The sequence below is a fragment of the Helianthus annuus genome, chromosome 1 (assembly GCF_002127325.2).
Source record: "Helianthus annuus cultivar XRQ/B chromosome 1, HanXRQr2.0-SUNRISE, whole genome shotgun sequence".
NCBI classification, from domain to species: Eukaryota; Viridiplantae; Streptophyta; class Magnoliopsida; order Asterales; family Asteraceae; genus Helianthus; species Helianthus annuus.
Genome location: NC_035433.2, coordinates 91339542 through 91365665, shown reverse-complemented (window position 1 = coordinate 91365665; position 26124 = coordinate 91339542). Strand labels below are relative to the sequence as shown.

Genomic DNA, 26124 nt, shown 5'->3' with positions numbered 1-26124 from the left:
TTTTTTAAATGACTCATAATTCTAATTTATTACTTTTAATCATCTATATCTATATTTGAATCATGAATCCTTACTTATGGATATAAAGAATACGACTTACAACGGTGTTGTCCTTTATGGTGTATAGTATGACACGTTATTATTTTTTGGGTAAAGGATTACCCCGGTGATTTTATAACATATCAAAAACAAACAAGTAGAAGGTTGACAATACCCCCTAGTTCTCTTAGTGGCATACCACTAAAGAGTGAAACAAGAAACAACCAAACAAAACAACCAATTACATCCAAAACAAATAAAACATTGGTCTTCACTCTTCATCCAAGAAGTCTTCATTATCCATCTTCCACTCTTCCAAAAATCGCTTAACATTTGAAGTTTGCTTGTACCTGAAAAAGATTAACTTTGTTCTGACAGTGTTGATAATTAGCTCCGCCGCCATTTGCTCTGGAGGTCTCAAGCGATTACTAAAAAATCTAGAGTTTCGTTCACTCCAAATGGCATAAGCTGCTGCCGCCACCACCAATCTACTAGCAACAGAAAAAACTGACTTCGATTTAGCTCTAGAAATCAGCCAAGCAGAGATATCCCCCCATGATTCTATAACCGAATGCATGTCTACTTTCTGCCGCACTTTATGCCATACTGATTTCGAGTATGGGCATTCGAAGAACAAGTGCTCATGTGTCTCTAACCCAGAATAGCATAACAAGCAGCACATCAGATTCATAGAGCCCGTAACAGAGTGATTCCACCTCATAATCCGGTCTTGAGTCCAAAGTTTATTTTTAAAGATAAGCCAACACATGAACGAATGTTTCGGTATATTGAACGAAGACCACACAACTTTCGACCAAGGTTTCGGCTGGTCACGGATCCGGATTGCATCCCACACTTCTTTTGACGTGAACGGAACAAGCTTGCCATCATAATTCATCCATAAAACTCTATCTTGCATATCAGATAACATAAGAGGCCGAAGTTGGAACAATGTCGGGTACACACACCTCCAATCTTCCGGCCATACCCATTGACCATCAATAAACGCTTCTGTAATTTTCGACCTGACTGAAAACCCATACCGAGCCATTTGACGCGGAGTAACTATATGTTGAAGCGGGCACTCATTCGACCATTTATCTATTATATTTGTATAAAAGATCAAGTGCTTAGCTATACCAAGCGCTTAGCTACAATACATAAATCATCCCTCATTTTAAAAGGTATTTATAAAAATGTCATCTAATGACATTTCTTTTTTTACATCACATGTGAGAAATATGGAGAATTCAATGGTAAAAAAATTGGTTTTACATCACATGCAAACAAATTAGAAAATATTTCGTTTCCAAACACATGTAATATTCTAGCATATAAGATAATATATTTTTAAATCCTTTAAAATTTTTCATAGAAATAGTGATTGTTAAACTAAAAATGAGTTATTTGTGTGATCGTCGGGTATGACATGTGTCTATCTTTCGAAAAAATATTAGTTTTATAGTTTTAGATCAATGTAAAGCACATATCGATTTTTAGAATATTACGACTTGGAATATTATCTTTTGGTTGTAGTACCGAATGCCACTACCATACCGAACCATGGTAAAATTAACCGACACGAACTTAATTATGTCAAAACTCGCGGGAAAATTCCATTAGTTTAAGAGAAAAGTGAAAAATGCAAAATAAGATAAATGAAAGATGTGAATGTGAGCGTGTGACTCAATTTTTGAGTTTTATAGAAATGGAAATTTCGTAGCTAGGTTGAAGGCTGCTTCGACTCCGTTTCCTCCTACCGAAGATGATGAATCGCATAGCTTTCATCAAATTCCGAGGTAATTTTACCACCAACTCCTCCTTCCATCTTCATTCCGAAACCCCTTTCTCTTCTTTCCACTTAGCTTTGCATTCCGATGTTTCCTCAGATCGATCTATGTTTCATAAAATTACCAACTTGAATGATGCACTCAACCTGTTCGATGAAATGTCACAGAGACGCCCTCTTCCATCTGTTGTTCACTTCACTCAGTTGTTGAATGCTGTTACTAAATTGAAACATTTTTCTACCTCTCTTCATCTTTTCAACCAAATGTGTTCCCTTGGTGTCCCTGTTAATGAATTTTCTATGAGCATTGCAATCAAGTGTTGTTGCCAGTTGTATCGCACCAAAGATGGTTTCGCAGTCCTAGGTTGTTGCTTTAGACGATCTATTGCACCGAATGAGTTTATATATAGTGCACTCTTAGATGGACTCGTCCTTGAAGATAAGATTCTTGAAGCAGAGATGTTATTCAAGAAGCTCGTCAAACAAAAACTTTGTGAACCTAATGTTGTTATGTACAGCACAATGATTAAAGGGCTTTGCAAGTTCGGTAATAACGTTACAGCACTTGCTTTGCTCAGGCTAATGGAACAAAAAAATTGTCAGCCTAGTATTGTTACATATAGCACCATCATTGATAGTCTTTCCAAAGATAAACTGATTGATGATGCTTTGAAGCTCTTAAAAGAAATGGTATATGACAAAGGTATTCTACCAAATGTCATCACATACACTTCTTTAATCTGTGGTCTCTGTAAGTTAGGTCGTTGGAATGAGGCCTCAAAGCTGCTAAAAGAAATGGAGGATGAGAAGATTTCTCCAAATGTGAAAACCTTTACTGCATTAGTTGATGCATTTTGCAAGGAAGGTAAAGTAGAAGAAGCTGAGGCTGTTATCAACATCATGATTGAGAGAGGTGAGGTTCCAAACATAGTGACGTACAGCTCACTTATTGATGGTTACTGTCTTCGAGGTGAGATGATCAAAGCAAGGGAGATTTTTGATTCAATGACACTTAGAGGTCTCGTTCCTAATGTTGTTACTTACAGTAGTTTATTGAATGGGTATTGCAAGAATCTGAATATTGAGAAGGCTGAGCAAATGTTTCGTGAAATGTCCGGAAAAGGTTTAAAACCCGATGTAGTTACTTACAGCACCATGATACAAGGATTGTTTCAGGTTGGGCGTTGTTTAGATGCATGCAAACTCTTCAATGAGATGCATGCACAAGGCCTCATTCCAAACCAATGCACTTATCGAATAATTTTAGACGGTCTTTGCAACAACCATCTAGTAGAAGATGCGCTCTCTTTGTTCCAGTTAATGGGTGATAGCAAGCTTAATTCTGATATTGTTGTGTACACTATCCTCATTGATGGGGCAGGAAAATGTGGGAAATTTCACATTGCAAGGAATTTTTTCCATGAATTAATAGATAAAGGCTTGCAACCTGATGTCAGGACATATAATGTGATGATTGGTGTTTTTTGTCGCGAAGGTCTATTGGGGGAAGCAAAGTTGTTGTTTCTTAAAATGGAAGAGAGTGGCTGCCCACCAAATAATGTTACTTACTGTATTTTTCTCCAAGGATGTCTAAAGAACCAACACTATGATGATGTGGTGATGCTTTTACAGGAAATGGATGATAGAGGTTACTCACTTGATGCTTCGACTTTATCGTTATTTATAGATCATATCGCAGCTGGTTTACTAGATAGAAGTGTGCTTAAGCTGTTAGGTAAGCTTGTGCCAAAAGAATTAATAGACGACCCTAGCTTGTGCGACTGGGAGTGAAACTTAAATAGTAATTTGGAAATCTCTACCAAATTCCATTTGGTCTTCATGTGTTTGGTTCACATTTGATTTCATGTGTTTGGTCTCTAGACATTGTCCATTTAATGAATTCACAACGCTTAGGCATTTGTGTTTGTTGTATTTTTATGATATCTATACTATATAATAAAAGAAACCAATAAAAGGATACATGTCATTCATTGAAGCCATCTATTTTTATAGATAATTAATATCAATTAAAAAATAATTATAAAAATAAATTTAAATAATTTGTATAGGAGATAATATAATATTTTATGTTATTTATAACTTTGTTAGAGTTTCCTTTCTTACCCCAAAACTTTGTCAAATTTTATCTTTACCCTTTTCTAAGCCCTTAAGTTCAGGAAATGCAATTTTTAACCACTTAACTTTTTATGAACTTTGTAAATGCCACTTTGACCCCCTCAAGAGTTTTTGCCTTGACAATATAAATTTGAGTTAGTCGGTCGCGTACAATACGTTATGATTGTACGATATAAACGTTACTTTTTGATCCAATCGCAATGCAACTATAGGATATATTGAGTTCAATCGGACACGTCAAAACGTGCGTTTTCATATGACTAACACATCACATAACGTTTGGAATAATCCCTTCAATATAAATTAATAAAATGTAAATGATTTATTTATTTTATTAAACTAAAGTAGTTAAGGATAGAACCTATTTCAAAAATGTTTATAAGGGGTAAACATAAATATTAATCAATGTTTATTGGTTCTATACTTTTATTTCCGTGTTCAATTCTCAACTCAAATATGGTAATCACTATGTTTACGTGACATTTATAAGGACCGCCACCGCAATCACCCCATCCATCGTATATCGAGTATATCCGTTAGTTTTTTTAAAGATGCTACTACACAAAATTATATTTATGCAACTTGTGTAATACACGGGGTTTTTAAAAAATATAACTTTTTTATTATGTAGTATATAAAATTAGATTTATTCAATCCATATAATACATAGGGTTTATAAAGATATAACTTTTTATTGTGTGGTATATAAAATTACATGTGCTCAACCCGTATAACACATGAGGTTCTTAAAAATATAACTTTTTTTTATTATTTAATATATAAAATTAAATTTACTCAACCCGTACAATACACGGGGTTCTCAAAGATATAATTTTTTTTATTATTTAATATATAAAATTACATTTATTCAACCCGTGTAATACACGGGGTTCTAACCTAGTTTTGCTAATATATGAAAGCTGGCTGCAAGATCTTCTTTATGTTTTAGTTTTTGTTTCTTGATACATGGTGTTTCACAGTTTATCAGTTATATATGCTAGTTCCGTTTTTATGTAACAATGTGGATATCATAGCTTGATCATAACTCAAACTAGGATTGCTAGTCTGTAAGTAGTGGCTTCTGCAATAGGGTGATATTTTTTGAATTCAATCGGTGAGCATTCCTTGAAACCTCGGATTATCTCATGAATGAATAAGGGATGTATAATAATTCCAATTTTTTTTTCTGAATTTAGAAGTTTCCAGCTCTCTATTTGAACTGTTTGTTTTGATGTTTATAAACAAGTTGTACCTTGATACCATATGTTGTTGATATATCTGGTGTTATCGACATATTTTCAATGTATATGGATTAGCAAAATGAAACCAAAGGATTTGTAGTTAAGTTGTAACACAAGTTAGCACTAGCAGATATCATGGTAATCCTAACTAGTACTAAAATATCAAATATGATACTAAAGATGTGATGATCTTAAGTTTATTTCATGACCCAACCAGGTTTAAAGAAGTTCACCGCGTTGCGGCGAATTTCTTTTGTTATTTAGTCTGTGTTTACATGTGTTTTGAAATCACTACAAGCGTGTTGCGAACGGAACTGCTGACAAGAATAAAAAAATGTAGAAAAAAACACTAAAAGATAACCGAAAGAAAATCAACCAAAAAAGTTGTATGGTAACGATGTTGTTCGTATGAAATCCGTGGTCAGAGATGAGCAAATTGTTCTGGGTACCGGTACCAAATTTGCCGAACCAAAAGATCTTAAGTACCAATTCGGTACCGACTTTTGGCATTCCTGGTACCGGTTCACTACCGTTTTTTACCTTCATATACCGGTACCGTAATCGGTATTTTCGGTATCAGTACCGATTCTGTATCGGTTGGCACCGAGCTCATCCCTACTCCTGAAACTAAAAAAAGAAAAAATTAAAAGTTGAATAAAATCAACAAAAAAAAGGTTGTACGATACCGTTGTTCGTACGGTACCCGTGATCAGGGATGAGCAAATGGTACCGGGTAGCAGTACTGAATTTCCCGAACCAAAAGATTTCCAATATCAATTCGGCACCAACTTTTGATGTTTTCTGTATTAGTGCCGGATTTTACCTTCATGTACTGATACCGAACAGGACCGTCCCGACATTTTCGATACCAATACTGGTTCGATACCGGTTGACACCAAGTTTATCCCAACCCCTGATATGAAAAAAGAGATTAAAGTTAAAAAATAAAGAAAATAACTGTTATTATATTATTAAAATAATAAAAGTATTAAAAAATTATATATTATTATAATATTAAAATCACTATTTATTTCATTTCCTTTAGTAATCTATAATAATAATAATAATAATAATAATAATAATAATAATAATAATAATAATAATAATAATAATAATAATAATAATAATAATAGTAGTAGCAGCAGCGATGCTATATTTGTTTCATGGTCTAATATGAATCCTTTTAATTGGAAAAGTAAACCAACTAAAATCTAAGCATATTAGAAGTGACAAAATTATTTAAAAATTATGTGTCCTACACATATTTTATTATGAGTCGTAAAATTATTTAAAAGTGTTTGAGTCCTACACATTTTGTATCCTACACCAAAATATTGTTTTAATGGTGTAGGAAACGTTGAAAATATAAGATCATGTGCATGATTGTTTTTATTGTGTAAGATGCATGACTATTTTATAAGATAGGCACATTTATTAGATTCATTAATTTGAATAACAAAAACACATAAAAGAATCATTAAATGATTTGTTCAAATTACCTTTGTATCCTTTATTCTTTTTATTCTTAATTTTTAATTCTTCTCATTTGAACTCTCCACTAATTGAGTAATTATTGGAGTGTCACGTCGAACAATGCCCAAAGATGGATATGACTGGACTGTCACATATCAAACAATCCCCAAGGATGAAAGCATTATTCATTTCCATGTTTCTAAACATCTACTCCTTCAAATCTACTAATACCCAAGTATCAAAATTCCAACATGTATATATTCATTCTTTGAGTCCACGTGGCTTAGTATTTTAATTACTTGAATTGAATCCCTAAATTTACCCTTTATGTTCCTATGTTTTTAATTGAGTAAATTACAAAATTCGTACTTTATGTATGTCAGTTATTGCAATTTGCAAACTATGTCCTTTGTCTTCAATAATTACAGAAAACATACTCGGTGTTTGCAAACCCTTGCAAGTTATGTTCTTTAGCCGTAACTCAGTTAATTTTTGTGGTTAAATCTGAACAAATGGAACCCACATGAGGGTATTTTGTGGTTAAATCTGACCAAATGAACCTCACGTGAGAGTAAAATGACAAAAATACCCTCATGTGGGGTCCATTTGGTCAGATTTAACCACAAAAAATTAACTGAGTTAGGGCTAAAGGACATAACTTGCAAGGGTTTGCAAACATCGAGTGCGTTTTCTGTAATTATTGAAGATAAAGAACATAGTTTGCAACAAGTGACATAGATAAAAGACGATTTTTTTGTAATTTACTCTTTTTAATTTTACAAATTTGAATATAGTTGACTAACACCGCCTGTTAACTTATTTCTTTTGTGAAAAAGACAAAATGCCCTCGTTACTAAAAAAACAAATAAGAAATGGTTATTAGCTTTTATCACTCCTAACTATATGATATTGACCGCTGCCACTCCCAACTATCACTTTGACTTCCACCACTCCTAACTTAACACTTTGTGTGTTGTGTCACTCTGACTCCGCAGGTGAACATTTCTTAGTGTTTGACTCCTGTCGTCTGTGAGATCTGAACCCAATACCTCCCCTCCCAAGATGTTTATAGGTTTTATCTTTGCGAATGGACCACCACATAGTTGAGAGTGATAAAATCCAATAACCCAAAGGTGGATATGACTGGACTGCCACATATCAAACAATCCCCAAGGATGGAAGCATTATTCATTTCCATGTTTCTAAACATCTACTCCTTCAAATCTACTAATACCCAAGAATCAAAATTCCAACATGTATATATTCATTCTTTGAGTCCACGTGGCTTAGTATTTTAATTACTTGAACTAGTGTTTTTCAATGACGCGCGTTGCGCGAAAGGCATTGGTGTTTTTGACCGACATCATCCTGCAACTCTTCTTTTAACTGTTTCACTTCTTGCAAAGACTGAACGTAGACTCTAACTCTTGTTTCACCACTTAATCACAGTAAAAATTACAGGATTCATGTTTGAGGCATGGGTTGACACGTGGACTTCAAGCCTCCCCGCTGGTGAGTGACGTGTTGGGTCGGTTAAGAAAAAAAAAGCCTAAAGCGTTAGGTAGATTTCGAACAGGGCGAATTTGTCAAACGGATTCCGCTCCTTGCACTGGAACTCGATGTTGGCCACTGCCACCCGGTTTTCGTGACTTATATCACCACCCGGGACGCTATCGTAGTAGGCTTTAAAACGGTCGAGCTTCAGTCGTAGCTCGCGCCACTTGTATTAGCACGCGTTTAAACTGTGCCGGTCGTTCCCCACGTTGTGCCGATAGCTAGCGAAAGCTTCCGGCCAGTAACGGGTCTCACCGGGTTGGCTGCCCTTCATCGCGTTGTGCCGGTATCAAGTGTGGGTAGTTGGTTCGGGTAGGTGGAGCGAAGGGTTGGGGTAGCGATGTGGACAAGCGGTGGGGTTGGAGGGTTTTATAGTGACTTGGGTGAACCGTTTGGCTTGGTCAAACAATTATTTTTTAAAATTTAAACCTAGCCGCTACGGCCTAGCCAACCCAGCCAATGAGAGCCGGCCACAGAGGACCGCTAGGCATGCCCAACGCCCGGGCTGAAGCCAAATGGTTATTTTTTTAAAATCTAAACCTAGCCGCTATGGCCTAGCCAACCAAGCCAATGAGAGCCGACCACGGAGGACCTAGCGCTAAACAGTTATTTTTTAAAATTTAAACCTAGCCGCTATGGCCTAGCCAACCCAGCCAATGAGAGCCAGCCACGGAGGACCGCTAGGAATGCCCAACGCCCGGGCTGAAACTCCGCTCAAGGGGCCACGTCGAAACCCAAACCCACCCGGGGTGGTGACTTGGTCATTTGTACCCAAACCACGGCCCAACCCTCGCCCCAATATAAGCCAAACGGTTATTTTTTAAAATTTAAACCTAGCCGCTATGGCCTAGCCAACCAAGCCAATGAGAGCCGGCCACGGAGGACCTAGCGCCAAACGGTTATTTTTTAAAATTTAAACCTAGCCGTTATGGCCTAGCCAACCCAGCCAATAAGAGCCGGCCACGGAGGAACGCTAGGCATGCCCAACGCCCGGGCTGAAGCCAAATGGTTATTTTTTAATTTAAACGTAGCCGCTATGGCCTAGCCAACCAAGCCAATGAGAGCCTGCCACGGAGGACCTAGCGCCAAACGGTTATTTTTTAAAATTTAAACCTAGCCGCTATGGCCTAGCCAACCCAACCAATGAGTGCCGGCCACGGAGGACCGCTAGGCATGCCCAACGCTCAGGCAGAAACTCCCGCCCAAGGAGCCACGCCGAAACTCAAACCCACCCAGGGTGGTGACTTGGGCATTTGTATCCAAACCACGGCCCAACCCTCGTCCCAATATAAAAAAATCACATAATAAATAAAGAATTAAAAAATGACTAAAAAATCAAAACTGAATGAACTGTTCATTCAGTTTTGATTTTATCATATATTAACTAGTGTTACTAAATCCGCGCGTTGCGCGGTGGGTGGGTATCAGTTCGTTTAATTACGGTACTGACACTTGTTATAGCAACCAAAAGAGAAAAAAATCATGATATGACCAAAAATATACCAACACTGCGGAAATTTGATCGGTATCGGTTTGTTTTGTTACGTCACCTACACTCGTTACAGCAACCCATACAGAAAAAAAATCTTGATATGATTAAAAAATACTGACACGTGAATTACATCGATAAAAACCAAACGCAAGTTACATAAAATATATAAAAGAACCATATAACACATGTAAAAAATCACTAAATAACATATATAAAAAACCTTTAAAACAAATTTACTGTTCATTCAGTTTATCTATTATTAGATAAACCGGTAGTTATATGGAATGATGTTGTTCGTACCGACTTTTTGTCGTTTTCTGTACCAGGCTGGTGTCGGTTTATACCTTCATGTACCGATAACTGTAGAGAAGGGGAACGGTGCATAAACAAGGTGGAGGTAGGGTTTCCTATTTTATTTGTTTGGGTAACGAGATAAATAAGAATTAAGGAATATAAAAAAGTTTAGATAAAATAAATAAATGGCAAAAAATATTTAATGAACAACATAAGATAAATTGAAAAAAGAGTTAATTACTGTTTTCGTCCCTGTGGTTCGTCAAAAATCACCATTTCAGTCCATTAGTTTAAAAATTGTGATTTCAGTCCCCGTGGTTTCACTTTAATGCACCAAAACCAAAGCAAGCCAGACCTGCAAGAAATAAATGTATTCCAAAGATCTTGGGCAAATCCAAAGAGGGTTTTCCTGTACGTTCATCACAAAATATTTCTAGATCCCAATATACCCAATGCCAGATAGCTGCCAAAAAGCACAACCCAGAAAACACAATATGCGCTCCAGCCACACCTTCGTAACTCCAAATACCCGGATTCGTTATAGTCCCCCCCGTGATACTCCAACCGCCCCAGGAATTTGTTATTCCTAAACGAGTCATGAAGGGTATAACGAACATACCCTGTCTCCACATTGGATCAAGAACAGGGTCAGAAGGATCAAAAACTGCTAATTCATACAGGGCCATCGAACCGGCCCAACCAGCAACCAAAGCTGTATGCATTATATGAACAGAAAGCAACCGTTCGGGATCATTCAATACAACGGTATGAACACGATACCAAGGCAACCCCATGGAAATACCCCTTTATGAAAGAAAAAAGACACTACGTAACTTTATTGCATTGTAAAAGACTATACTATGACTATGTTATGGACCCCCCTATTTAGTGGATTATTTCAACGTAAGGGTTCATATTTGTTCTATTCTGTTGGTAATAATGGAACAATTTTGTTCGTAGGAACAAAGAGAAGCAGATTTATTCTATACTCGATAAGTACCAATACGCAATGGGGAAGTTAATGCGATTTTCTATGAGCGAATGTGCCCATACTTGTTCATCATTAGAGGACACTAGTCGTAATCATTTTCCCTTATTTTTTCTTATTTTCTTTATAAATTTTTCAGAATTTATGAATAAAATCTGATTAGGATAAAGTACAATATTATAAAGATAAAGTACAATATTATAAATAAAAAGAAAGGCTTTGTTACGTTTCCACATCAAAGTAAAATATAGTACTTAGTTCTTTTTTATTTCATTTAATGCCTATTGGTGTTCCAAAAGTACCTTTTCGAAGTCCTGGAGAGGAAGATGCATCTTGGGTTGACATATAGTGCGACTTGTCAGATATATTGGGTCATATGGGATTTCCCCGTTTTCTCCCCAATCGAGATATCCTCTGTTTCGCCCACGAAAGATTAATTGAATCATAAAAAATTTGGAGCGTGAAGTGCAATTAGATCCATTTTTGGGGGGGATTCGAATTACTATTATCAATTAGAAGAATTTATGGTTGGCTTAGTTGGACTGCTACATTGAAGTATCCAGACTCCGTTAAAAAAAACCAAGTGGTAATATATCTATTTTATATCATAAAGGATTCCTATTTTTAAAGAAATCTTTTTTTGTAAGTAGAAGTTTTTTTCAAACTTTGAAGGGATAACAAAAAGAAGTGGTAATGGGAGCATTTGTACTATATGTGCAAATCAAAATCGGGCGGATCTTTACCCGGAGTAGAGCATAAACCTAAAAAGATTAAAGAGGCCCATTTAAGAACAAGAAAATGACATCGTGATTTGGATTGGATCTCGATGAAACAATCCATCAATGAGAAGTAAATTGGATAAGTTTAATGAATTCTTTTTTTTTATTATTATACGTTATAAGGAAAGGAAGACAAAAAGGAAAGGAAGACAAAAAGGAAAGGAAGACAAACTCGTATTTAGTGAAAAATCAAAGAAAATGCTATTATTATAAGTTAGAAGGAACTTGCTATGAAAAAAAAAGTATTGGAATCTACACATTGATTCTTTTTTTTTTTTTGAACCGTATGCGTCAAAAGGCGCCTGTACGGTTCCGAAGGGATACAATTTGACCCTAATCAACCGACTTTATCGAGAAAGATTACTTTTTTTAGGGCAAGAGGTTGATAGTGAGATCTCAAATCAACTGATTGGTCTTATGATATATCTCAGTATCGAGGATGATACCCAAGATCTGTATTTGTTTATAAACTCTCCTGGCGGATGGGTAATACCGGGAGTGGCTCTTTATGATACTATGCAATTTGTGCAACCAGATGTACATACAATATGCATGGGATCAGCCGCTTCAATGGGATCTTTTATCCTGGTCGGAGGAGAAATTACCAAACGTCTAGCATTCCCTCACGCTTGGCGCCAATGGGGCTTTTATTTGAGAGAAAAAAGAAGACTATGCCTTCGCCATATGAAATATGAATATTAAGAATAATAGCATGGCACTTTGAATTTGATATAAGAAATTTTGTTTTCAAAACATTAGATTATGTATCGAGAGAGTAATATGATAAAAAGGTATTTCCTATTTTATTCTTGGAAGTCCAGTTCAGCGTCACAAACTTTTTTCACACCAGAGGTCTCTTAACAATATTTATAGAGCGAAAAAAAAATTCTTTTTTCCTTAGTTTATTTGATCAAATAAAAAAGCCACTTTGGGATTGCTGAATGACAGACAAATAACAGACAAAAAAATATAATCAATATATAAAGCAACGGAGCCATCATAGTATTTTTGAATTCCTCTGAAAGGAAGGGTGGTAAGTTGATCATTTACCGATCGGGGTCTGATCGATCCTATTTTTTCTTTATTTTATGGAAGGTAAGGGTCAATTTTATTGTAGAGCCGTATGCAATGCATAATGCCCGTACGGTTGTTCGATTCTATCTTTTTTTCTTGTTATTCTTTTATCTGTCTTTGTATCTTCCCCTCATATCATGAAAAATAGAGAATCCTTTTATTATCTTATATTATCAGGGTAATGATCCATCAACCTGTTGGTTCTTTTTCTGAAGTAGCAACGGGAGAATTCATCCTGGAAGTGGGAGAACTGCTGAAACTACGTGAAACCCTGACAAGGGTTTATGTACAAAGAATGGGCAAACCCGTATGGGTTGTATCCGAAGACATGGAAAGAGATGTTTTTATGTCAGCAACAGAGGCCCAAGCTTATGGAATTGTTGATCTTGTAGCGGTTGAATGACAATAGCCTAGATTTCACATCAATTCTGAAATTCACCCTGCCGAGTTTAATATTAATATTCTATGACTTTTTTTATTATTCTATATTCTATTGAATAAAAGTAATTCATAATCATCCGGTTAGGATCGATCTAAACCAGCCCATTATGTATAGGATTCAACATGCCAACGATTAAACAACTTATTAGAAATACAAGACAGCCAATTAGAAATGTCACAAAATCCCCCGCGCTTCAGGGATGCCCTCAGCGTCGAGGAACATGTACTAGGGTGTATGTGCGACTCGTTCAGATCATGAACTAGAACAAAGGAAAGAGAACAATGTTCGAATATCAATGATCAAATAGGATAGACCGGAAAAACGAACTACATTTCCTATCTAAAAATCGATGATATCCCTTTTATTGTGTATGAAATTTATGGTTTCTGTTGGTGTAAATCCACTCACCTCAATTCAAGATGAGAAGCAATTCTCCATTGGTAGCAAATGGTTATCCATTAAGCGGAGGAAATCTTAGTTAAAATAAACCCCTCTTGCAAGAACGGACTAACAGGGTCAGCTACCCAGCCAATCTTCATAATTAAATACCGTTACTGTATAGGTAGAGCTCGTTGTGAACAGAGGCGGAGGATAGTGGGTGCTCGGGGGTGCATCCGCCCACCCCAATATTTCGGTTAGAAGTGTACAAGTTGCGATTTTTCGTCCGAAAATTTTAAAATTATATAGGATCGCCCCCCAGATTATTTTTCCTAAATTGTATATTCTAAATATTTATAAACTTTGTATATAAATGATGGGTAGTTTGGTAAATATACACTTTGTTTTATTTGGAACTATTATTATTTGACCCGATTTGAATCGAATAGCCAACCCGACCCGACCCGAACCGAAACATAACGATAGGAAAAAAGTTTTTTGGGTCCCATTACTTTACGCCCCCTCAAAACTTTTGGTCAAGCTCCGCCACTGGTTGTGAAAGACCTATTACTGGATAATTCATGGGTAGAGCCGAAGAATGTGAACTATACAAGTTAGCAATAACATTGATTAAATGAAGTAAAGGCTCCGGTATATAGAGAAGACCTCACCGTTTAAGAAGTAACCATAGAAACGATGGAATCCACTATTTCTTTATCATTACTTTTCTTTTTTAATACCTAGTATAGTACAATTTCGTATTTCGAGGTGAAATGCCTCGAATAAAAGAAAAATTGTGGTTGGGAAGGTTATAGTAGCCAAAGCCATTGGAATTATTAGTTTATACATTGGAAAAATCCGTTTTGTTATTCATATACTAGGAAAGGGGCAAAAGAATAACTGAAAGAAAGGAAATCGATTAGTTATTCGTTAAAGTTTCATTTATTCAATGACCAGAATTAGACGGGGATATATCGCTCGGAGACGTAGAACAAAAATTCGTTTATTTGCATCAAGCTTTCGGGGGGCTCATTCAAGACTTACTCGAACTATTACTCAACAAAAAATAAGAGCTTTGGTTTCGGCTCATCGGGATAGGGATAGGCAAAAAATCAATTTTCGTCGTTTGTGGATCACTCGAATAAATGCAGCAATTCGCGAAAGGGGGGTATGCTATAGTTATAGTAGATTCATAAATGATCTGTACAAGAGACAATTGCTTCTTAATCGTAAAATACTTGCACAAATAGCTATATCAAATAGGAATTGTCTTTATATGATTTCCAATGAGGTCATAAAAGAAGTAAGTTGGAAGGAATCCACCGGTTAAACGGAGTTGCCCAGAGAATGAACTCCGGGAAGGTCGAATAAAAATGAATAGAATATGATAAATATGAGAAAGTAGTCAAAATAAAGTAGTCAAAATAAATATGAATCAACACGTTCACTAAAAAAATTTCTTCTTCCCAGATTATTCTTTTTTTTCTTACGACACAAGAATTCAATCCGGATTCTTGGATTTTTCCAACAAAATAGAAATCCGCGTTTGAGTTCGGATGGGGATTTGAATTCAAGTGAATAAAGAGTAAACCTATCTTTTTCTGGCTCTAAGACTAGGAGTTCTAGTGGTCGACTCGGTTCTTTCAAATTGTTTCTCATTATTAAGAAAAGGTAACAAAGATAAAATACGAGCTTGTTTTATAGCAACAGTAATTAATCGTTGTTGTTTCAAGGTCAATCTATTTACTCGTCTAGATAATATTTTTCCCTGTTCACTAATAAATCGACTAATTAAACTCATGTTTTTATAATCAATTCGATCCCCCGATTGGATCGGGGGCAAACGCTTACGAAAAGATCGCTTGGATTTAAGAAAAGTTCGCTTGGATTTATCCATGGTTTGGTTAGTTTATTTCTTATCCCTAAAATCCTATTTCAGCCGGATCTCTAATTATAATAAATAAATAGGATTTGGTTTGTTTATAATTATCTTTAACTATGTTAAATTTAAATATGTTATATATATATAATGTCATTTTTCCCTTTCCTTGTAAGATAAGGGCGCAAGTGCTCGCTTCAATTTATTTCTTTATCTCCCCGTGAATCGTATGTTTGTAACAATATGGACAGAATTTTAGTAACTCCAATCGATTAGGCGTATTGTGCCGGTTCTTTTGAGTAATATATCTGGAAATGCCCGTTGATTTCTTATTAACACCGTTTCGAACACAAGCGGTACATTCCAAAAGAACCGGTATTCGCGCATCTTTACCCTTGGCCATGAACCTCCTTTGGATTTTTCATTTACTCAACTCTTCCTCTTTCAATCCGAAACGAAAAAGAAGAAAGGAAGGAAAAAACAAAATAGAATTTGTAACTTGCTATCCTCTTATGCAAGATTTCACTACAATCAATATAGGAAATAAGATAGAAAGATTTCTAACCTTTCAAATACCAAATACAAATAACAGTACAGTATTTCATATAAGTATCTTGTATAATACTCTTTCCCTAGAACCACTGTTTGTATTCGACTTCCATAGAAATTTCATATGAATTTAATTCCAACCCGACCCCGAGTCTCACAGTTGTTGAATGCACTTTTATTCTTTCTCTTTCCTCCCTTATTCTAAAAAAGGGAAAAAAGAGAAAAGAGGGGGCTGGTATTTAATTGTATCTCTAATCTTCTTTATTCCTTCCCGCGTCAATAACTAGAAAAAGGGGAACGTCAATGCATCCGGGAAAAAACGATTAATCTCTATCAATAAACCTGCCAAAGCACCGAACCATAGAGTACTTAGTACCGGTGCCACGGAAAGATATGTTTTTAGATCTCGCATTGAAAAACCTCCTTCATTTTATTGTAATACATAAGATAATACATATTGAAATGTACAATGATCTAGTAAATAAGATTTACTTTTTGTTAAATACAGAAAAAAACGACCGTTTCTTCTCCAATATTCCCCCACAAGACTCAGCTATTTTTCCTTGGGGTTCCGTTCCATATTTCATATAGATAGAAGTATTTTACTATTATTATATGTTAAATGAGACCAAAAAGACGAAATGGAAATAAAAATTCTAGATTTTAATAGAGGAGATAACGATGTGGAAAACAAGACAGGAATTCTCTACAATGACACTGTAGACCAATGGAAGGGATGTAGCGCAGCTTGGTAGCGCGTTTGTTTTGGGTACAAAATGTCACGGGTTCAAATCCTGTCATCCCTACCTATTACTGCTCCTTTGAGCAGTAACGAGGGGTTTTTTGAGATCAACTCACATTGGACATATCATATAGAATCTTTCATTCTTATGATACTATATAGTATGCATACAAGACGTATTGGGACGAATCCTTTTTCTTTTATGATAAGAAAACGCTCTTAGTTCAGTTCGGTAGAACGCGGGTCTCCAAAACCCGATGTCGTAGGTTCAAATCCTACAGAGCGTGATTCGGATCTTCTTCCATCGAATTCGACTGAAACACTAACTGGAACTGGAACAACAATCTTAATTTGACCTCCTGGATATTAAAGAAAGGAGGAGGTCAATAAAAAAAAGAGATGTTAATTAATCAAAGGTCCAACTGATCGCCACACCTGTATTGTAAATATGCAGTTACAAATAATCCAGCCAAAGTAATAGGAATTAGACCTAAGACGATTCCAAATAGAAAAACTTCAATCATTTCAATTTGTTTGAAAGGAGAAAAAAGAGGTAATATCTATACCTAAATATTAATCCGAATTACCATGAATCTCAATGACCAAGAATTGGTAATTGACACGATAAGTAACTAGAAATACACAGAAGTTCGCTAAAAAATTTCTTTTTCTGAATTGTGCAATTAATTTCAAATAAATCGTATCTTGCTCAGACCAATAAATAGAGCTGAGGCTATAGTTAAAGCCGTTAGTAGAAAACCTTAAATGAAAAGTGAATGATACTGTTCATTCTATTTTCATTTTATCATATATGAATATGAATATGAATTAAACTTTAAAAAATAAACGTTGTGCCATATAATATATATTTTTAGCAAATAACAAATAATATTTAAAAAAGGAATCTAGAAGGCAGAATAGACACACTAAGCATGTTAGAATTCCGTAGGTCACGCATTTATTCCCTGCTAATTGCTAGACACCCCCTCCACTCCCTCCCAATTCAAGTTTTTAATTATTTTGGAATATTTGAAGATATATTTTTGTAACATATATACGCCTAATCAGTTTCCAGATTAGGCATTTAGGTAAACTCTATATTTGTTAATGATCATTGTGATATTGTCCTCCAAAACTGATATTGCAAAAAGTAAAAATAAAAAAATATATATATATAAAATCATCCATGCAATTCAAGTTTTGTTTATACATCTTGTAGCAAGTGTTATCTAGTCAACATGTTTAATTAATGGAAAATTTGAATCACTGACAGACCTCTGGATTATCATCGTGTCACCAGCGAAATCACCTGACAGACCACTGTATTATCATCGTGCCACCAGCGAAATCACCCGATCATATCCATCTCCACTAGGCAATAATGCATATACACCAATTCAGGAAAAAACCCAATAAATATGAGGAAAACCCCTTATGGGAATCGAACCCAGAATCTAATAGTCTCAAAGTTTTATCCCACCACCAAGATACCACTAGGCTATAATGTCATGGCCAGTCAACATGTTTTTTTTTTTGAACGGCCAACAAATCAATCTCGAGTACTCTCGGGGCACCCACTGGACAAACGGAGTACCCCGAGAGTAACCCGAGTCGCCACCACCAATTCCGAGTAAAACCTGATAACCCACCCGTCCATATGCACTACGGTAAAATTACCGATAAAACCCGTTTAACTTAAAGATCAAACCCAAATTTCCATAGGTCCTCCTATCATTATCGAACATGTTTTCTTATTTTCTGTTTCATAACATACTAAATATATCCATAAAAAATATAATAATATCGTTTTTTTTTTCACAAAAAAAAGTATATAAAAATTTTATCTAAAAAAAAAAAAAGAATTAAAAAAAATTGAATGAAAGAAAACGCGGATGAATGTACTTTAAAGACTTCACACACACCACCACTTCAACTCCATTATCACTCTCTCTCTCTCTAAACCCATCCCCTCTCTCTCTCTCTCTAAAAAACCAACAATGGCAGAAGAACCAGAAACCGGAGAAGAATACCTCTTCAAAATCGTGGTCATCGGCGATTCCGCCGTGGGTAAATCCAACCTCCTCTCTCGTTTCGCCAGAGACGAGTTCGACGCACACTCCAAGGCCACCATTGGCGTCGAGTTTCAAACTCAGGTCGTTGATATCGACGGCAAAGAGGTCAAAGCTCAGGTCTGGGACACTGCCGGTCAAGAACGGTTCCGTGCCGTGACCTCTGCTTACTACCGTGGTGCTGTTGGTGCTCTCATTGTTTATGATATTAGTCGCAGAACCACTTTTGAGAGCATTAAACGGTGGCTCGGTGAACTCAACAGTACGTTTTTTTTACTCTTGGTTGTGGTTTCGGTTATGATTTGGTTAAGATTTGTTGAAATGGAAGAGATCTGGTGGGCGATTTGGTTAGGGTTTATGTTAAGTGTAATGTGATAAGTGAGAAATTGAGATGAATTTAATTAGGTGTTACATGTATTAGTTAGTGTAGGGGTTGATATTAATGTGGTCACAAGACCGTAGGGGTAACCCCAAGCGTAGTGAGGCGTTTTTTTTTCAAAAAAAAATTGCCCAATCACGCCCAAAAACACCCCTTCACCGCCCCCTGGGCGTGATTGGGCATTATCTTGCAAAAAAAGCCGGTTTGAAAAATGTCGAATGGGGGATTGTTGGCCAATCACATTTGAGTTTCCATTTGCTTGGCCAATAAGAATTTTAAATGTTTTTTTTATTTTATTTTACTACAAAACATAATGCCCAATGATGCCCCATCCCCACTACACCATTTTAGAAAACGCCCAATAATGTCCCATTGCTGACTGGGCTGCCACATGGTGCAAAGCGCCCAAGGGGGAATATTGCCCACTACACATGGGCTAAAGGTGAATAATGCCCCCATCCGGCGTTTTTCGCCATGTGGCAGTACGGTCATCAAGGGGCATTATTGGGCGTTTCTAAAATGGGTGTGGTGGGGATGTGGGCATTATGTTAAAAGGGTGTAAACAATTAAATAAAATAAAAAAAACTAACAAAAAAAAGTATTGATCAAACCTAAGACTAGTGGGTATGGAGAGCCTCATCCCCAAAGGGATGGGCCGCCACGTAGGCTCGGCTTGGAGGGGATGGACCTAGGGGGGTGGGGGATGAACCCCTTTATATATATATATATATATATATATATGTATGTATGTATGTATAGATGTGTGTGTGTTAGGAGAGAGGGGCGTCGAGATCGGCTGGTGGGAGCCGAAGTTCACGGGGCTGTGGCAGCGACGGGCATGGGGGGTGGAGAGTTTGGGGCGGCGGCGGGAGGACGGGCATGGGGACGGCCCCCATACCTTCCGGTCTAAAGAAGATAGCTGTGATTGGCCAAAACAATGCCCCTATAGCGTGATTTAAACAACGCCAAAACAACAATTCCAGCCAAACACGCCCAGGGGTGGTGGGGCGGCGTGTTTGGGCGTTTTCCGGCGCAAAAAACGCCCCCTTGGGTACGACTACGGGTGGCCTAAGGTCAAATCTTAATTAGGTGGTGTTTGGTTCGCCACGTCATGCGCGCATCATGGAATTGCAACACGCGATGCAACCTAGTCATCGCGTCATGTGATGCGCGCATTTTAAAATCAAGGTGTTTGGGATTGCTTATTGTGTGTTTATGCTTATCAGCTCCATTTAGGGTAGGGACAGAGTATCGGTATTCGTTTTTATGGTTTTTGTTTTTGGTACTAGTCGGTTTCGGTATTTTTGCACTATCGGTTCCATACCACCATAGTCGGTATGGTATTCGGTTTAGGTTTTTTTTTTTCACATTTTCGAAACGTGTTTGGTATCATCCAGAGTGAAATAGTTTTCAATAAGCAGATTGATCTCCAAATCTACACATTTTGGAAGGAAAATCTGGATAAGAAAAATAAATATTAACAGGGTGTAGCGTGTTGGGGACATGCGTATATAGGTGTGGGATACAAACAGCTCGTGACTTATGGTTAAGAAACATGAAAATACGTAAACGATGGGATTTCGGTACTTAGCTTTAGCTTATATGGTTTGAAATTAAAAGCACAAAGAGTTAGATCTAAAGCTCCAACTACCACATGAATCATATTTATTCTTGCCACACACTTTTTAGTTTCATAATTGCTTAAGAACTATCCTATATTGGTGTTGAAGTATTTAAGGAATCGCCTTTGTGACCTTGACATCTAACCATTAAGCCACATCATTAATAAATACAACTACTTGGTCATATGACCACCGACGGTAGGGGCTACTCGTTTTAGATCTACCTTTTAAAGGTGCATTTTCAACTTGTTACTTATGAATGGGTAACTTTGGGGTTTTTTTCGTTTTCGTAATCTCTTAGCCAGTCAAACCGGAGAGGGTGTTTTTTTTTTACCTCAAATGCTAAAATATACATGTGTGTGTGTGATGGAGCTGAGCTTCTCGAGCTCGGCTCGGAAAAAAGCTCGAACGAGCCCGAGCTTAAACGAGCTCGAGCCCGAGCCTAAAAACAAGCTTGTTTAGTAAACGAGCCCGAGCTTCGCTTATCGAGCTCGAGCCGGCTCGCGAGCCTTAACGAGCTTTCTTTTTATATATTTTTTATTAATATACTAAACATATATTTAAATAATAATATTTACCATTTATATAAATATAAAAAAATAACTAAATTATATGTATAACAATAATTATAATTAATAAAAATTAATTAATAAATACTAAACGAGTCGAGCCCGAGCTTGAAAAATTACCTTCGAGCCGAGCTCGAGCTTTAGAAATAAAGCTCGAATCGAGCCGAGCTCGAGCTTTCATATGTTAAACGAGCTCGAGCTCGAGCATGGTCGGGCTCGGCTCGGCTTAATGAAAACAGTTACAGCTTTCAGCGATTTAACGTTGAATAAAATGATTCCTAATGGTTCTTAAATATTCATAGGTTCGTATTTGAGAAAAAAAAATCCCGCACGTATTTATGTACATCCGACCTAATTGTTTTGTCACCTTGAGGCTTTTACTTTTGTGGAACGTCTTTATTTATAGTGTTTATGTTGATCCACTTGTGTTAAAAATAACCCGTTTGTTGGAAAATGTGTTTGCAGCTCATTGTGATACGGCGATGGCAACAATGCTGGTAGGGAACAAGAGCGATCTAGAGAATATTCGGGAAGTAAGTGTTGAGGAGGGCAAAAGTCTTGCAGAAGAGGAAGAACTTTTCTTCATAGAAACATCCGCACTCGATTCAACAAATGTTACAACGGCTTTCGAGACTGTGATCCGTGCTATTTATGACAATGTTAGAAGAAAAGTCCTGAACTCGGATTCATACAAGTCCGAAGTGTCTTTGAATCGTGTAAGCCTGGTTAAAGATGGGAACACGAAACAAAGTTATTGTTGTTCCAAATGAGTATTCGGGTTTGGATCAAAAGTCACTCGTGGTGGTACTGCTCTCGTTCAAACACGCTTTAATCATGTTGTTTTGACGGGTCGGGCTTATTACGTGCGGCATGTTCAAAAGTTATTCTCTAATGGGGAAGCTTTTTGGTTTGGTAGTTAATGTATGTTTTCAGTTCTCTTAATTTATTTGGACCGTTTTGTGAGTTTAATTTCTCATCAGGGTATTGGCCCAATTAATACATGAGAACCGATTATGTTGGTGTTTGTCTTTTTGAGTTTAAATCGTTTACACAATGTTATTATAATCTTATTAATAAACACATGATTTGTTCACAACTTTAAAATTATTCAGTATTTTAATACTAAAGTGGTTTTATCCCAAGCGTTGCAGCGGGAATTTGGTTGGTATCGGTTCGTTTCACTACGGTACCGGCACTCAGTATGACAATCGAAAGAGATTAAAACGATTGTTGGTACGAATATTAAACCTTGATGTAAACCCAAGTGATATATTGTTATCGACACGTATTTTTAGGTCGATTGAGAATAGGGTTGTTCACGAACCGAACCGAGTGTTTTTTCAACCGAGCTTAAGTCGAGCGAGCGCTTTCGATCCGAACATTTTTCGATCGAACGTCGAGTGATTATCGAGCGTCGCAGAACAAAAAAGGAAAGTGACGATGGGGCGCTAATTATCATAATAAAGTGTCGTTTTTGTCCCTAAGGTTTAGTCAAATTAGAACACAAGTAAAAATTTAACAAATAACATGAATACAAAAACACTCAACTAGTTCTATCGAGATTAACTTAGCAGAAAGATAAATCGTCGACTGATTGAAGCAGACCCTTGTTATATCGGAAGTTTGAATTTGAATGAATCGATTGAAGGAAAACCCTAGCGAGCTAGTGTCTTGGCGAGTGGCGATGGAGAAATGAATAATGATGGCCAGGGGGGGGGGGGGGTTGATTAGGATCTTGTACTTCTGAATCGAATGCCAGGTTGAAAGTTGAGTATAGATCGACGCTTCACATTTCAGTATTGGACAATGGACTATTTCTATTGGACTTCAATTACAACTACTTAAATGAGCTTTATTTTGACACACACACACACACACACATATATATATATATATATATTAAAAAGTAAATCGAGACAACCGATCCTAACCGAACTGAGCGGCCCTTTGCTTGTGTTTGGTTCGTTTACAAACTAAACCGATCTGAACCGAGCGTTTTTTTAATTGAGCTGAATCGAACGAGCAAATTCCGAGCATTTTTCGAGCGAGCATCGAGCGCCAAGCAATTTGAACAACCCTAATTGAAAACCATGAAAAGAAAGAATATTGGTATCGGTCTTGATAACACATACGATACCGAAAAATGATCTATATCGCATACAACCTAGTGTTCAGTTTTATTATACCGGAATCTTGTGGAGCAAAAATTAAAGACAACCGCACATTAAGTATTCATAGAAAGTTAACTAACGAAAGTTATTAAAGAAGAAACAAATTAGAAGTTAAAGGATGCTAAAAGCGTATAATTGTATACTACCCTCAAGGTTTCACAAAATGACAATTTAATCCTTAAACTACTACTCCATTTTACAAGTTGTACAAATTAATCCTTCAAGTTTCTAATATTCAAACTTTACCCCTGTAACATATATATTGTACGTTTTTCATCTATTATTTTCTTCAATAACTTTCGTTCACTAATTTCTTTTTTATAATACTAATTTTTCGTTGACCTCCTTAAGTTATGAGTTTACACCTTTCGTGTCTTTACTTAAAAAACTAGAGAAAAATGCCCGGATAGTCCATGTGCTTTAGTGAAATTTCACCATAGTCCCCATCTTTGTAAAATTACATACATAGTCCTCAACTTTTGCACACTCATTTCTCGAATACTCCCTAAGATGGATGGGGGTTAGTTTTCTTAGTTAAGTGAGTGTGAAATGACAAAATACCTTTACTTTAAAAAATAAATGGTAAAACATTAAAACAAAAATACTTAATATATAGAATTAATGTGGAGCCTAGGTTTTTTTAAAATAATAATTATAGTCAAGCCAACTCACTACATCACTACACATCCCCACCCCTCTCCTTTTTCCTCTCTTTCTTCTCTACAATAACCACCTCCTCCCTGGCCATACTGCTATCATCACCACAAAACCACCTTATAACCACCTCCCCCCTCTAACAAACAGAAACCACTCCCACGAACCTCCACCACACCCCCGACAACTTGTGCACTGTTGTGAGACTCTAAATTGTTTCACTGAAAACACGTAGCGGAAATGCGAGCCATAAAATTTATTTCTTTATAAACGTTCTAACATGCTTGAAAACCATTTAAAAATTACTCTTTTACAAGAGTTACATCTTTCGTTCTGATTTAAGAGATAAAACATAACATACATTTACATAATTACATGACAACACACTCTCGTACACATGCTCCGACTCGATCTTCACCGCTTTGCATTCCGTGAGGATGAGCTGTGTAACCTGCAGTCACCATACACATGTCCACATCGTTAGTATTTAGTGACATCATACATAAATAAAACATATATGACTAACGACCACATCGCATTCTATCTACATATGCTTATCCATTCATTTATCTTTCTGAATTCAATCATTGCACCCTAGTGTTGTCACGACCCGATATTTATTACACCCGGTGGGCCCGAATGGGGTATACGTGACTAGATTGATATCAAATACACAAGTAGCACAGCGGAAGTCTTGGATTTAAAATACTATTACAATATAAATGTCCAATTGTTTAAAATATGATACAGACGGATATTGTATCAAAGTCCACATGCGGATCGTAAATTTACAAAATGAAATAACAGACTAATAGGCTTCTTATGCAAGGAGTTGCAAATTCCTCTTAAGTATTACCGGGCACTTCCAACCTATTTCGTAACCTTGCAACCTGTCACTTAGTCTTTTGAAGATACGTTAGTTTACACTGGTAAATACAAATAACCGACACATTTTGAAAATATTTCAAAATTGTTTTAAGTGCACAAAGGCACATGTAATTTTATAAATAACTTGGGACAATAGTAATTATCTTGTATACAGTTTTACATGCTTGTCAATACATATGGGGCCCGATACAGAAACCGATAACATGATTAACCGACACGCCACTTTAACCCATAAAGGGTATCCCAATATGGGTAGAAAATGTTTTATAATAGCATTAGCATCTGTCGGGTGTATGCCTACACCCCGTGTTTAAGTCGTGGCCATTTGCAATTAAATGAGCCGAGGATATCCAAGACACGGTCGCATTAATCCCCAATGTTTAAGTTCTCAAGCAAAACAGATTAAAATGGGTTATGCGGATTTTCTAGTCACAATCTGATATATGATCTCATACTCGACCAAGCGGTAATAATTTACCGTATCCCAAGCCTGTATAGGGAAAATAGGTTAAGAGTATTTACCTGGCTTAAATAAGTCTTACAATGCAAGATAATATAATAAGCATAACCGTTATCAATTTAACTAAGCTTGGTTGCAATCTACTGGAATGCCTTAGTCTGGAATGGATGGTATAATAACCGATTAGAATGTTAACGGGTCTTAATTATTCAAGTCATAGACTTGGACCGGTTAACTTAAAATAGTGAAAACGGTACGATACGCTAGGTTAAGTGATGACCCGATAAAATGTAGTTTAAACCCTCACAAGTACTAAGACTTGTATAATATGGGTAAACATATTTATATTCTGGAATTTGAAATAAATTGTGAAGATTTGACCCGTTTCGGTACACTTACGTAAACTAGTTACATAAGCTAACCGTACGCACATAGGCGGTATCGGGTGATTGGATGAGCTATG

General features: G+C 36.5%; 5 protein-coding genes and 2 non-coding genes across 7 annotated transcripts; 5 read left to right on the top strand and 2 right to left on the bottom strand.

Moving 5' to 3' along the window:
- Window positions 1–310: 310 nt before the first annotated feature.
- Window positions 311–1090, bottom strand: LOC110935408. The gene has a single exon (XM_022177794.1). It carries the CDS (start codon window positions 1088–1090, stop codon window positions 311–313), a length of 780 nt encoding a protein of 259 aa, XP_022033486.1.
- A 682-nt stretch (window positions 1091–1772) lies between these two features.
- LOC110935409 (putative pentatricopeptide repeat-containing protein At1g12700, mitochondrial) lies at window positions 1773–3619 on the top strand. Its single transcript, XM_022177795.2, has one exon. It carries the CDS (start codon window positions 1805–1807, stop codon window positions 3617–3619), a length of 1815 nt encoding a protein of 604 aa, XP_022033487.2. The 5' UTR covers window positions 1773–1804.
- Window positions 3620–10338: 6719 nt separating this feature from the next.
- On the bottom strand, window positions 10339–11274 carry LOC118490656 (photosystem II CP47 reaction center protein-like). Its single transcript, XM_035988433.1, has one exon. The coding sequence runs from the start codon at window positions 10810–10812 to the stop codon at window positions 10339–10341; it is 474 nt and encodes a 157-aa protein (XP_035844326.1). The 5' UTR covers window positions 10813–11274.
- On the top strand, window positions 11209–13806 carry LOC118479842 (ATP-dependent Clp protease proteolytic subunit-like). The gene is made up of 3 exons (XM_035974643.1): window positions 11209–11354; window positions 12124–12417; window positions 13037–13806. Exons 1-3 carry the CDS (start codon window positions 11284–11286, stop codon window positions 13260–13262), a joined length of 591 nt encoding a protein of 196 aa, XP_035830536.1. The 5' UTR covers window positions 11209–11283; the 3' UTR covers window positions 13263–13806.
- A 3033-nt stretch (window positions 13807–16839) lies between these two features.
- On the top strand, window positions 16840–16913 carry TRNAP-UGG. Its single transcript has one exon. It is a non-coding gene; the product is annotated as a tRNA-Pro (tRNA).
- A 149-nt stretch (window positions 16914–17062) lies between these two features.
- On the top strand, window positions 17063–17136 carry TRNAW-CCA. The gene has a single exon. It is a non-coding gene; the product is annotated as a tRNA-Trp (tRNA).
- A 1632-nt stretch (window positions 17137–18768) lies between these two features.
- LOC110935512 (ras-related protein RABA5b) lies at window positions 18769–22553 on the top strand. Its single transcript, XM_022177895.2, has 2 exons — window positions 18769–19180; window positions 21954–22553. The coding sequence occupies exons 1-2, from the start codon at window positions 18847–18849 to the stop codon at window positions 22256–22258; spliced, it is 639 nt and encodes a 212-aa protein (XP_022033587.1). The 5' UTR covers window positions 18769–18846; the 3' UTR covers window positions 22259–22553.
- Window positions 22554–26124: the final 3571 nt, after the last annotated feature.

Coding starts and splice junctions, on each gene's coding strand:
- LOC110935408 (XM_022177794.1), bottom strand. CDS start 1,090: ATGGCTCGGTATGGGTTTTCAGTCAGGTCGAAAATTACAGAAGCGTTT.
- LOC110935409 (XM_022177795.2), top strand. CDS start 1,805: ATGATGAATCGCATAGCTTTCATCAAATTCCGAGGTAATTTTACCACC.
- LOC118490656 (XM_035988433.1), bottom strand. CDS start 10,812: ATGGGGTTGCCTTGGTATCGTGTTCATACCGTTGTATTGAATGATCCC.
- LOC118479842 (XM_035974643.1), top strand. CDS start 11,284: ATGCCTATTGGTGTTCCAAAAGTACCTTTTCGAAGTCCTGGAGAGGAA. Junction 11,355..12,123: donor GCATCTTGGGTTGACATATA/GTGCGACTTGTC, acceptor TTTGACCCTAAT/CAACCGACTTTATCGAGAAA. Junction 12,418..13,036: donor CTAGCATTCCCTCACGCTTG/GCGCCAATGGGG, acceptor TTATATTATCAG/GGTAATGATCCATCAACCTG.
- LOC110935512 (XM_022177895.2), top strand. CDS start 18,847: ATGGCAGAAGAACCAGAAACCGGAGAAGAATACCTCTTCAAAATCGTG. Junction 19,181..21,953: donor GTGGCTCGGTGAACTCAACA/GTACGTTTTTTT, acceptor ATGTGTTTGCAG/CTCATTGTGATACGGCGATG.